This window comes from Culex quinquefasciatus, chromosome 2 (assembly GCF_015732765.1).
Source record: "Culex quinquefasciatus strain JHB chromosome 2, VPISU_Cqui_1.0_pri_paternal, whole genome shotgun sequence".
NCBI lineage: Eukaryota > Metazoa > Arthropoda > Insecta > Diptera > Culicidae > Culex > Culex quinquefasciatus.
In genome coordinates, this window is record NC_051862.1 from 48,877,735 (window position 1) to 48,891,862 (window position 14,128).

Here is a 14,128-nt window from a genome sequence, read left to right on the forward strand (position 1 = left end):
TCTGTCACTTTGGCAGATAAGCGCTGGCGAAAAGGCCTTTTTCGGCGCGTGCGAAATTTTGACGTTTTGAGAAAAAGGCTCGATAGGGTGGTGGATTTTTGTATTTAGAAATTATTTTGAAATTTTAAATTTGCAACTAGATTTGCACCCAGGGGGAGGAAACTTCAAAAATATTAAGAACATTTTGGTAGAATAACGAAGTTTTAATATACTTTTTAATATATTAACGAAATGTCAACCATGAGTTCTCACCAACACTTGAAGCACCTTGATTTTGACAGTGCAAGCGGATTGTTGTTGTTTTCATTTATCAGCTGATTTCTTCTCACGGAACTTGTCCGGATCTTTTAGGAATCCGTTGATCAGTCATCGCAAAGAGAAAATGCACGAGGACATGGCCACAGCAGCAACCGCTTTCGTTAAACTCCCGCCTGGAACTCCCGCCAAATCGACGTCTGCGAGATTTACCGAAATGGAAGGGGGAGGAAGGCAGCCAGAAAGCATCAGGAATTCGTGGCGAAGAGCAGAAAGACAAACCGGCCACGAAGAGAACGAATGGGCCATGGTAGACGGCTTCAGGCCAGCTCGAGGTTCAAAGCCGATTCTTTAGTTTTAAGCACAATTGAATAATAAAAAAATTTCATAATCATAGACCGTTCGAGGGACGGGTTGGGAGAACTGATTTGGACCTCAACCTTGACCTCAACACATTATCGTGCTCGTTTGCCTTAGATGTCAGGGCACGTTGACTGGCTTCAACATCCATCTTCAAATTGACCGTGTCTGGTGTAAGATGTAGGGACTCTTGACACATCAGCTGGCCACGTTTGTTTGGCTAGAGCTAGCCGCCGTGCCCAACCAGGTTCGATTGACGGAATTGCCACCGTCAGACAGGCACTTGAATTGGCATGAAAACACTTCAGAAAACACATTTTTTCAAAAAATCATAGGTTTACGCTATTTGTTCATAGGTCTTTTAGCTTTGCTGCAAATTCTCTATTGAAAAATTGTACACCAAATTGTTGGAAATAATTTTTCTTATCTGAATCTGGCATAAGTTTTACAAAAATGTTGTTTATAAAGGAAAAAAACACTTCAAAAAACACATTTAAAAAAAAATCATAGGTTTACGGTATTTATTCATAGGTGGCGACATGTGTCTTTTAGCTTTTCTGCAAATCCTCTAAAGTTCTAAACGCTAATTAAAAACCAAGGTATTGTTTATTAATTTTTAAATTATTATAGTTTTCGATATTTTTTAATTTGAGTTTTAAATTTTTTAAATTGTTGAAATTGTCGAAATTTTTGATTTTTAATATATAATAAAACTTACCATTGAACAGTAAATAAAAATATTCGTGTTTTTTTCGTATTTTTGTGTTTTTGTATTCCGTAGTAACAGTTTAATAGGGCGAATCTGCGTTTTCACTTCAAGTAAGAGGGGTATAGACTGCTTGTTTTTTTTTGTATTTTTGTATTTTTGTATTTTTGTATTTTTGTATTTTTGTATTTTTGTATTTTTGTATTTTTGTATTTTTGTATTTTTGTATTTTTGTATTTTTGTATGTTTTTATTTTTGTATTTTTGTATTTTTGTATTTTTGTATTTTTGTAAGTGCGCTGACCACGGGGACGCGCTGTCTTGTTTTTGCATGCTTATTTTCATTTCTTTTGTGTCGCTGTTTGTGTGCTTGGGTGCGTGGTTATTATAATTAAATAATGGCATCATTAGTGCGCTGACCACGGGGACGCGCTGTCTTGTTTTTGCATGCTCATTTTCATTTCTTTTGTGTCGATGTTTGTGTGCTTGGGTATGTGGTTATTATGTATAGGTGAAGGGATTTTATTAAATGATCATTATATTGCATTATTATATTTATTTGATTATATAACCACACTATACTTTACACTGAACACATTTTACAAAACACATATGAAACTGTAAACAGGAGCGTTTGGTACGGTATGTCCACGCATCCTTCCTCCCCTGTAGATTCTGTGAAATGTGATCCGTTCTCAGAATCCTCTCTGTGGTAAACACAACGTAGTAGGGCTGGCCGCTTTAATTTTTGCAATACATTTTCGGGTGTTCTCGGATGTACTGTAATTATTAATAATGACAAGAAAAGTGCTTGGGGCGTAATCTAATCACAAGACTTTCCAGCATGCTTTCATCGGACTGGCTGCGTTTGTGTTAGATTAGATTAGATAAGATTTTGTATTTTTGTATTTTTGTATTTTTGTATTTTTGTATTTTTGTATTTTTGTATTTTTGTATTTTTGTATTTTTGTATTTTTGTATTTTTGTATTTTTGTATTTTTGTATTTTTGTATTTTTGTATTTTTGTATTTTGTATTTTTGTATTTTTGTATTTTGTATTTTTGTATTTTGTATTTTGTATTTTGTATTTTGTATTTTTGTATTTTTGTATTTTTGTATTTTGTATTTTTTATATTTTTGTATTTTTGTATTTTGTATTTTTGTATTTTTGTATTTTTGTATTTTTGTATTTTGTATTTTTGTATTTTTGTATTTTGTATTTTGTATTTTTGTATTTTTGTATTTTTGTATTTTTGTATTTTGTAGTTTTGTATTTGTATTTTTGTATTTTTTGTATTTTTGTATTTTGTATTTTTGTATTTTGTATTTTGTATTTTTGTATTTTGTATTTTTGTATTTTGTATTTTGTATTTTTGTATTTTTGTATTTTGTATTTTTGTATTTTGTATTTTTGTATTTTGTATTTTGTATTTTTGTATTCTTGTATTTTTGTATTTTTGTATTTTGTATTTTTGTATTTTGTATTTTATTTTTGTATTTTTGTATTTTTATATTTTGTATTTTGTATTTTTATTTTATATTTTGTATTTTTGTATTTTTGTATTTTTGTATTTTGTATTTTTGTATTTTGTATTTTTGTATTTTTGTATTTTGTATTTTTGTATTTTTGTATTTTTGTATTTTTGTATTTTTATATTTTGTATTTTGTATTTTGTATTTTTGTATTTTTGTATTTTTGTATTTTGTATTTTTGTATTTTTGTATTTTGTATTTTTGTATTTTTGTATTTTGTATTTTTGTATTTTTGTATTTTGTATTTTTGTATTTTGTATTTTTGTATTTTGTATTTTTGTATTTTGTATTTTTGTATTTTGTATTTTTGTATTTTTGTATTTTTGTATTTTTGTATTTTGTATTTTTGTATTTTGTATTTTTGTATTTTTGTATTTTTGTATTTTGTATTTTGTATTTTGTATTTTTGTATTTTTGTATTTTTGTATTTTGTATTTTTGTATTTTGTATTTTGTATTTTGTATTTTTGTATTTTGTATTTTTGTTTTGTATTTTTATATTGTATTATTTTGTATTTTGTATTTTTGTATTTTTGTATTTTGTATTTTTGTATTTTGTATTTTGTATTTTGTATTTTTGTATTTTTGTATTTTTGTATTTTTGTATTTTTGTATTTTTGTATTTTGTATTTTGTATTTTTGTATTTTGTATTTTTGTATTTTTGTATTTTGTATTTTTGTATTTTTGTATTTTGTATTTTTGTATTTTTGTATTTTTGTATTTTGTATTTTTGTATTTTGTATTTTTGTATTTTGTATTTTGTATTTTTGTATTTTTGTATTTTGTATTTTGTATTTTTGTATTTTTGTATTTTTGTATTTTTGTATTTTTGTATTTTTGTATTTTGTATTTTTGTATTTTTGTATTTTGTATTTTGTATTTTTGTATTTTTTGTATTTTGTATTTTGTATTTTTGTATTTTTGTATTTTTGTATTTTTGTATTTTTGTATTTTTGTATTTTTGTATTTTTGTATTTTGTATTTTGTATTTTTGTATTCTTGTATTTTTGTATTTTGTATTTTTGTATTTTGTATTTTATTTTGTATTTTGTATTTTGTATTTTTGTATTTTTGTATTTTGTATTTTTATATTTTTGTATTTTGTATTTTTGTATTTTGTATTTTTGTATTTTGTATTTTTGTATTTTTGTATTTTTGTATTTTGTATTTTGTATTTTTGTATTTTGTATTTTTGTATTTTGTATTTTTGTATTTTTGTATTTTGTATTTTTGTATTTTTGTATTTTTGTATTTTGTATTTTTGTATTTTTGTATTTTTGTATTTTTGTATTTTGTATTTTTGTATTTTTATATTTTGTATTTTGTATTTTTGTATTTTTGTATTTTTGTATTTTTGTATTTTTTGTATTTTTGTATTTTGTATTTTTGTATTTTTGTATTTTGTATTTTGTATTTTTGTATTTTGTATTTTTGTATTTTTGTATTTTGTATTTTTGTATTTTTGTATTTTTGTATTTTTGTATTTTTGTATTTTGTATTTTTGTATTTTGTATTTTTGTATTTTGTATTTTTGTATTTTTGTATTTTGTATTTTTGTTTACATTTTGTATTTTTGTATTTTTGTATTTTTGTATTTTGTATTTTTGTATTTTTTGTATTTTGTATTTTTGTATTTTGTATTTTTGTATTTTTGTATTTTGTATTTTTGTATTTTGTATTTTTGTATTTTTGTATTTTTGTATTTTTGTATTTTTGTATTTTTGTATTTTTGTATTTTTATTTTTGTATTTTTGTATTTTTGTATTTTTGTATTTTTGTATTTTGTATTTTGTATTTTTGTATTTTGTATTTTGTATTTTGTTTTTGTATTTTTGTATTTTTGTATTTTTATTTTTTGTTTTTGTATTTTTGTATTTTTGTATTTTTGTATTTTGTATTTTTGTATTTTTGTATTTTTGTATTTTTGTATTTTTGTATTTTGTATTTTTGTATTTTTGTATTTTTGTATTTTTGTATTTTTGTATTTTGTATTTTTGTATTTTGGTATTTTGTATTTTTGTATTTTTATATTTTTATATTTTTGTATTTTGGTATTTTTGTATTTTGTATTTTTGTATTTTTGTATTTTTGTATTTTGTATTTTGTATTTTGTATTTTTGTATTTTGTATTTTTGTATTTTTGTATTTTGTATTTTGTATTTTGTATTTTTGTATTTTGTATTTTGTATTTTTGTATTTTTGTATTTTGTATTTTTGTATTTTGTATTTTTGTATTTTTGTATTTTTGTATTTTTGTATTTTTGTATTTTTGTATTTTTGTATTTTTGTATTTTTGTATTTTGTATTTTTGTATTTTGTATTTTGTATTTTGTATTTTGTATTTTTGTATTTTTGTATTTTGTATTTTTGTATTTTGTATTTTTGTATTCTTGTATTTTTGTATTTTTGTATTTTTGTATTTTTGTATTTTTGTATTTTTGTAGTTTTGTATTTTTGTATTTTTGTATTTTTGTATTTTTGTATTTTTGTATTTTTGTATTTTTGTATTTTTGTATTTTTGTATTTTTGTATATTTGTATATTTGTATTTTTGTATTTTTTGAGCAGCATAGTTGCATTTTTATATACTTTCAAGAATAATTAGTATAATTAATATTAAGCCAAAACTTGTTTCTTGCAGACAGGGCTGGACAGGTAGGAGTCGGAGCCGGAGTCGGGTCTTTTTGGGGATCTGGAGTCGGAGTCGTCAAAAATCGAATAGCTGGAGTCGGAGTCGGCTCAATTTTATGAGCTAGAGTTGGAGTCGGAGCCGCAGTCGAACATTTCTGATAAACCCGTAAACGGATCCGTAGTCGGAGTTATCTAAAATTTTACACAATTGAGTTTAAAACTTATTTATTGTTCATTCATTGTTATAAGGCAGGTCTAGTGAAGAGCTTTCCATAACTTGCTCGATTGTCTAAAAATGGCTCCCACTGTATAAAATCTGCAGTAGAGAGGGTGTCAAACTAAAAAGTGAACCCGTTCCCCAGTGAGAATTTTGGCTCGAGCCTCGTGTCGATTCTGGCTCGAAATTGAACCAAATCGACTCGAGGCTCGAGCCTAAGTTCTCACTGGGTCGTTTGACAACAATTGGTGTACAGTTTTTTATGAATTATACAGACCCCAAAATACAATATCTGGCAACGCTGCTCGCAAACAAAAAAAGCCTTTTCACGTCTCACCAGCCAGCCGTCTCACTCTCTCTTCTTTCCGTCATCGTCCGTCTGTTTTTGTGTGTCGTCTGCGTTCACGTCTCTTCGCTCCTCGCTCGGACTTGCGGTTTTCATTTGAGGAAATTTTTTGGAATTTTTATTTTTTCGCTGGCTCGAAATTTATACGCTATTAAAAGGTGAATTTTCGGTGATTTAGAGTGCTTTCGGTTGTGCCACGGTGTGACGCAAAGAATTATCGTGGAAAAGAGGTGGGTGAAGCGCTGCGCGACTTCCGGGGAGCAGGGTTCTTCCTGGTTTTGTTTCGCTGCGGGGGGATTGGAAATCGACTTCGGGAGACATCTTTGCTGCCGCGAGTTGGTGGCTCGGAATCGCCACTTTTGTGGATTTCTGTGCGGGGTTTTGTTGAGATTCGTGCTACAAATGCACCGGAAGGGGCTACTGTGTTAGGTGATTTGCATTTTGGGGCCGAGAAAAGTGATTCCGAAACGGAAGCAAAAGTCAAAAGTTGGCTGTCAAACGCCAGCCAAAATGTCTGAAAAAGTTTCGATTCCATCAGTGTAAAGTGCGTTCGACAGTGAAGAAGAGTTCAGAGCAAAGAATCTTTCCCCCGAAGCTCCAAGAAGAAGTGGTAGAGTTTCGTTCTGAAAGCAAGTTTTCTCCGTTATTCCATCAGCACAGATTCCGTTTGTACCGACCGAAGAAGGAATAGGAGAGCCCTCGAGAAGCAGCAGCAGCAGGAAGAGCAATCCGCATGGATCAACAAAGCGGAAGTGGCCAGTGGCAGCGCCGTCCCGAAGCGAGCTTTGCCCCGCTGAGGTCTCCCCGAGGTAAGTGTCCCCGCGTCTTGACGACGAACTTTGCCACAGCAGCTTCCACGTTGCCCCCACCGGGTAGCCCCCCCGTAAACCTGATCAAACAAAGAAAAATAGAGCCACGAACACGCAAGAGAGCACACGAAGTGTGTGTTCAGAAAACAGGTTTCCCGTCCCGAAGAACTACTTTCCTTTGAGCTCCAGACCACGGGACTCGTTCCAGCGGGGATTGTGAAGGAATGCTCAGGTTGTGATTTATTGCCCGGAGGGCATCCAGCAGCTGGGTTCGATCATTCTCGCCGCGGCCAAACTCGACGAGAACGCGACTCAAAACAGCTTTGCTTTTTGGTCAATAACATAATGCGCAAATGCTTCCTCTCGCATTCTCCTACCCCGTCCGCTGTCCACCCCGACCATGGTCCTGCTGATTGCCAACAACAACAGCATCAGCCAGCCAGCCAGCGGTGTGATGACGTAGGTTCGGCAGGAGGACGCTCTAGTCTGCGTTGGCTAATTGGTGCTGCACCTCGCCCACCGCTGCTCCTCCAGACTTAGATGTTAGGGCTGATAGTGCGGGATGATGGTGGAGATTATAGAGATTATCGCGTGGTATTGATCCGCGGCAGTGGGTGGGTTATTCTATCAACGGGGAGAGCACAAGTGAGGAGATAATGATGATGGCTAATTTCATTGAGGTTGTGGGTTTGTGCGGAGGTTAAGCGCTGGTTAAGATATGAGTGTGGTACATATTAGAATTATTTAAAACTCGTCGCTCGTAATAACATGTAGTCTGCGATTTAAAAAAAAAAAAAAACAGCCTTAACTTTTTTTTTTTTCTGTCTGAGTAATCTACCACTGAAACCTGATTATAGGTCTATTGTAGGATTGCCCAATTTACTGTTGTTGGGCCTTTCTGTTGACTTCGCACGCAAACACCATTGTATTGGGTGAACGCGTGTGTCGACCAGCCAGCCGTAACTCTTGTAGACCACCTTCCATGCGTTCTTCTTTATATTGTGCATCGCTAGAACCAGAGCAGTATTGTATTGCTATATAAGCTCTTCTCAGCGCGCGGCCAAGCTTCTTACACAGCACTGCTAGGTTCTGAGCACAACCTTTGCACCGGGTGATAAATGCTAGGCGATTATTTGCACTCGAAAAACGCTTGGAAGGTTGGGCCGGGGAGCCAAGGATTTGAACCCGAGTTTTTTCACAAGCAGGAATTTGCGTTGTAAAGCAACCGCCTTACTCGCACGGCTGCGGCTCCCTCTTTAGCCTTAACTTAAAAACTTACAACCTTTTTGGCGATTAGTAATTTATATCAAACTTAACTGCCCATAATTGAAGATTTTGCCAAATTGCAAAATCCGAGAAAAACGCTTCTTGTGTTCACCACCAAAAAGCATCGACACGGCATATTCAAAAGGAAATGGGATATAATCCGTTGGTTTTTTGCATTGATGTCCGAACCTAAAGAATATTTTAGTGAAAAGCTTCTGAAAAGGCATCTTCTAAAACCTGCAGCACAAATGTGGATTTGGCCACAACTAAATAAGGCTGGTACAAATAATTTTAAAAGGCCAGGGCCGAGGGACAAAAACTTTTTTAAATATTTGCATCGGCCTAATAGCCGTTTTTTCAATGATAAAAAGCTAAGACATTTTTTACTGACCTTACTACCCAGGTAACCGTGGGACTGTATATGGTAGCTTTAAATCCCCTCTATATCAACATATAAAGTATGCATACAAAGTCTCAAAACTTTATATTCACTTTATACGCATGGAGGTAAAATAGAGTGGCGACTGGTAGAGTTGATATAGAGTTATACCGCGGTAAAACGTCAAACGTCAAACGTCAAACGTCTCTCTCTCTCTCTCTCTCTCTCTCTCTCTCTCTCTCTCTCTCTCTCTCTCTCTCTCTCTCTCTCTCTCTCTCTCTCTCTCTCTCTCTCTCTCTCTCTCTCTCTCTCTCTCTCTCTCTCTCTCTCTCTCTCTCTCTCTCTCTCTCTCTCTCTCTCTCTCTCTCTCTCTCTCTCTCTCTCTCTCTCTCTCTCTCTCTCTCTCTCTCTCTCTCTCTCTCTCTCTCTCTCTCTCTCTCTCTCTCTCTCTCTCTCTCTCTCTCTCTCTCTCTCTCTCTCTCTCTCTCTCTCTCTCTCTCTCTCTCTCTCTCTCTCTCTCTCTCTCTCTCTCTCTCTCTCTCTCTCTCTCTCTCTCTCTCTCTCTCTCTCTCTCTCTCTCTCTCTCTCTCTCTCTCTCTCTCTCTCTCTCTCTCTCTCTCTTCTCTCTCTCTCTCTCTCTCTCTCTCTCTCTCTCTCTCTTTCTTGGGAGAGCTTTTCGTGATTTTTTGCTGTGTTGTGCTTCATTCGAGATTCTAAACTGCGTGTTGATTTGATGTTCAGAGATATTTCACCTAGCTGTCCTGCGTCAACCATCTCGCCCGTCCTGAAATATAACTACACGTAGGATTTTTGTCGATTGAGTCTTCCTTCAGTTAGTTGCATGAAAAAAGAATACACTAGCCAGATTGAAACAAAGTACATATTTTTTAATCTATACACTTCAAACCTTTACAAGATATTGATAATCTTCACAATATTCATCGCCGAACGGCTAGGGCACCGAGCACCGATTGCGCACCCGGTCCCGGGGTCTTGGTGCAAGTTTCGCCGGCGGCACGCAGCTTCATGTGCAGCGAGGTGATTCTGAGGGACTTGCACTTTCCGCCTACGTACAAAGCGGCCACATAGCAGCGTAGGGCGAGCCTCGTCACGATCAGCCTTGACCTTCATGCTGCCGGTGCTCCGCCAAATAGTTACTTGCCCAAAAGATCCGTAACGTGGACGAAGGTATCGTTGAAGCTGGCGTAGACGTATGCCACTCCGAACACGATCTCGTCCGAGAAAACCTGGACCTCCTCCAAACGATTTTTCCTGCTTCAACAAAAATACCACCAAATACTGCCAAACTTTCTTTGCTCTCACTAATGTTGAGTTAGTGTTTTGAAACATTTGAAGAAATGTCAAAGTGTGATGTAACTTTAAAAGCTTACTTTACATTGATATATAAAGCTTACCATTAATGCTTTGAAACATTATTGAGCTAAATGCTTTGAAACTTTAATTGGCTGTTCTATATGTCATTATACAGTAGATAATAATGTTTCAAGCTACAAATGTTTCAAAACATTGGGAAAGACGATTTAAAGTGTCATAGCATCGTGAAAGTTTATTTAGAGTGGATTTAGAGTTTTGATTTAGTGCTTCTGGTTACTTGGGTAACTACCTAACTAGGGAAACAGCATGTAAGTCAATCAGATACCTAATGTTGGCATTTTGATGTTCAAGGCGTTTTCAACTAAAATCTTAATCGGGAGTCAGCAAATTTCCATTTAATGTTTTTTTTAACAGCTTGTTTACGAACTCTCCACCTATCAAACATGCGAGAATTTCTCTTTGTAAAGTCAAGGGGCATGATTTGATCCTAGTGCATCAGTTGAAATTTGGGTATACATTCTTTTTTATAAGCACTATGGATACCACTTCATGCTACGAGAACTCCCTTTTTCGCAGCCCCAGGGCTTAAGCGTTGACCGATAAGCTGTCTTCGTGAACTAGGTAGTTCTTCGGTAGTGAAAATATCATAATTGCACAAGACACCGCTGCTCCTGTGACTTTTTCACTATCACAATGTGGGTTTTAGGGTGGGACTTCAGGATAGTACAATTCTGTTGTTGCTTAGCATTAGCATTGAAAGTAAATCTGTATTCTTTCAAAATCTATTTAAAGTTAAAGTAAGTTGCAATTTTTATACTAGAGTAATGCTGTCAATAGACTTTGATTGATGTAGACTACTAGGAATTATTTTATGTCAAATTGTCCATAGAGTCTCGATCAATCAATAATGTAATGATATCGGACAAAATTCGTTGATCTGTTGAACTAACGGTTTTCGGATTATGGTTTTATTGACCATTGTTGCGAATCGAGGAACTACGGAACTTTTGACGTAAATGATCATTTCTTTTTAAAATCTCGATTTCTATTCTATTTGTACATTAGTTCACACATTTTTATTGTTTTTTTTTATAGAAGTAGTACTGCAACAGTTAAAGGAACGTTTAGTGTTGAACATTAAGTTTAGAGGATTTTAGATTAAAATTTAGATTTTCAATCCAAAGTAGTTAGCAAATGAATATTTGGACTTAAATGAATAATTGAATAAGTTGGACTTATGAATAACACACAACTGTGCATTTATTCTAGAGTCAGATCCATACAGCGTCAGTGTTTATTTGGTCGAAATGTACTAATTCATTGGCAGATCTGATTCTAGTTGTAATGTCCGACAAGACTACTGACGGACGTGACAGGACGAGGGCCCAGTTTAGAGGTTTCAACATCAACGATGTGCGGCTGGACCACCCTCCCAAAAAAAAATAAATAAATAAGATGTTTAATCAAACAATCGATATTTGTATACAAAAAATTGCTATAATTTAAGGAAATCAGAACCAAAAATTACTGCTTTGCCTTTCCGGTGCTTCGGACGCCTATGAAATATTTCAGCGAAATGTTTCATAGTTTTGGTAATCTCACGTTTTATTTAATTTAATTGTTTTGGAATTTGCTTCATCGTCCAATAATCGTCCAATAATCGTCCAGGGTGCTCCAAACTTTAATTTTATATATACCAAAAGATGCGCAAGGATGTTAAAAATAAACGCTTCAGTGGCCAAAGTGCCTCAGAAATTGTCAATTTTGAAAAAAATCTCTTTTTACGGATTAAATCCCATTTAAAATTCAAATACAAAGCGCCAGATCCTGTTACGTCCAATCAAGCTCATATTTGGGATGTGGGCTCAGTATGCCCACCGGAACAAACCCCAGAATGCCCGCCAAAAAGTCATTCTTGTTACACTCTAATGGTTATGCTAATTATGTCCGAAATTCAGCATAATTCGATGACAACATTTCAAAAAGCATCATGTACAAACCATGCGTTTTGAGAAAAACGCATTTGAATGTTGAGCATCCATGTTCAATTACCATTTTTATATAAAAGCAAAATAAGATGTTCTAATGGTAACAAACGATGAAAAACGTTGCTTTTGTTGATACTTGATCATCCATATTCAATAAACCATTATTTCCGTAATTTTATTTGAGAAAAACAAACATAACTTCTTTTGAAATCACCAACGTCGATATCACCCTGCTGTCACTGAGGGGGCGCTTTGTTATGATTCGTTTTTCTTCGCCGAATGTACATGGCGCTTTTTTCATGTTGCTTTTTTTTTCGTCACGAAGTTTATGTAGCCTTTTGTTTGACAGGGCTATATAAACAGGGACTGCTGATGGCAGAGATTTTGTTTATGTTACTTTATTTAAAATCATGATTAAACAGACTTTACTGAAGTAACTTTTGCTCATTTTTGGTGGATAGGTAGCTTATGAGAAGTACTTTCAGAATATACAATAACCCAGAAAGTGTCAAAATGTACATGATGCCTTTTGAAATGTTACCGTCGAATTGTGTGTTTTCATGAAATTTTAATCAAATTTATTGCTTGCAAAATTTATTTTTTTTCGTGAAAAAAAACTACCGTAATCTGGGGTGAATCGGGACTACAGTCTGAATAGGGACAACAGTTTTTAGAACACTTAAAGCTTTTAAATTTGGAAATGGATGTACACATTTTGTTGGTCTGAGTCTGTTCTAACCGAAACCAACCAGAAAAATCAAAATATTGTGCTCCAACATGGTTAAAACGGCTGTCTCATGTGTTCCGATTGACCCCAGTTTACGGCACACTCAAACCCCGATGGTTTGACACCAACTGTCAAACGAACGGGGTCACTTTTGAGTTTGACACCCCTTTTACACGGAATTCACACACACACACACACATACACACACACACACACACACACACACACACACACACACACACACACACTACCAAACGTTTGTTTTGATAGTGTGCGTGAGTAAAAAGTAAAAAGCAGCCCGGGAGCATGTTGACAGCTCCCATTCAAACTGAGCGTACCCCTTTTTGTGGGCCCAGTGGTCCTAAGATGGCCTTCGATATTATCTAGCCAAACTTTTGAAAATGGCGAATAGTTTAAATAAATATTATTTTTGCCTTGTTTCGGTGTAAAACAACTAAATAAGTAGTCTGGAATCATTTTCTTAAAAAAAAACTTGTTTAGAGATACGCCACGTTCAAATATTAGTCTAGAACAGTTGAAATGAACGTGGCCCAGTGGCCATCTGTCGGTGATTACGCGCAACTCACGAAATCTGTCATCTTAGGGTCCGGCTGGTAAAAAGAGACAGTCCGTCAAACCAACGGTCAACAAACTAAAAAGTGTCAAACGAAAAAGTGACCAACCAGCGGGGGTTGAGTGTGGCTCCAATACTTTGATGTTATCTGCAGAAATCGTCTACTCACATTAAATGAGCAGTTAAAAGCAGCCCAGTTACCGTAACTCCAGAGTTTTTTTTTTAAGAATGGTTTTATGCCAGACTAGAGGTGGTTTCAAAATCACTTAAACAGAGGAAAAATGGTTTAAAACCTTTCAAAAAAACTGCCGAATTGAATCGCTTTGTAAAAAATTGTTCAAAATTCGTTTTTGTTAAATTTTTGTGAAATTTCAAGTCACAATGAAATAATAATGAAAGAAAAAAAATTCAGGCGAAAACAAAACCTGTTACATATTTCTGACTTTTTTAAGAAACCTATTAAATTAAAACAATTTTAGCATTTTAAAGAATATGCTCTTCGAGATAATGATAGATTTTGCTCAAGCATCTCTGGGACAAGTTTCAGATGGTTTACTGATGAGATACAGCCGTTTTAAGATGCTATTTCCGACTTGTTCACTCCGATTATGTAGCAGTTCTAAGAAAATTTCGGAAATAACAATTTAAAATGGTTGTATCTCGCAGAACTACATCAGCAAACCTTCTGAAACATGGCCCAGAGATACTTGACAGTCATATGAAGAAAAATCCATCATTAACTCGAAATGCATTTTCTTTGAAATGCCGAAATTTTTATGATGGTTTTGGTTTTCTTATTGAAAATCGGATGTTACATTTTAAAAGGGCTGTATGTCAGAAACTACATCAGCGAATCTAATCTGATCTATTCTAATCCAACACAAACGCAGCCAGTCCGATGAAAGCATGCTGGAAAGTCTTGTGATAAGATTACGCCCCAAGCACTCTTCTTGTCATTATATTAATAATTGCAGTACATCCGAGAACACCCGAAAATGGATTGC

General features: G+C 33.8%; 1 protein-coding gene across 4 annotated transcripts in view; it reads left to right on the forward strand.

Annotated features, from left to right (window-relative positions):
* The first annotated feature begins 6,075 nt into the window (after positions 1-6,075).
* LOC6046757 overlaps positions 6,076-14,128 on the forward strand; it is a 44,559-nt gene continuing 36,506 nt past the window's right edge. The window contains exons 1-2 of one of the 4 annotated variants that reach the window (XM_038253144.1): positions 6,076-6,276; positions 6,702-6,855. In XM_038253144.1, the coding sequence (XP_038109072.1) occupies positions 6,780-6,855 (76 nt within the window). In that variant the 5' untranslated portion in view covers positions 6,076-6,276; positions 6,702-6,779. Of the gene's footprint in view, positions 6,277-6,329; positions 6,476-6,701; positions 6,856-14,128 lie in introns of those variants that run through there. The other 3 variants (XM_038253140.1, XM_038253142.1, XM_038253143.1) reach the window with 3 other exon arrangements.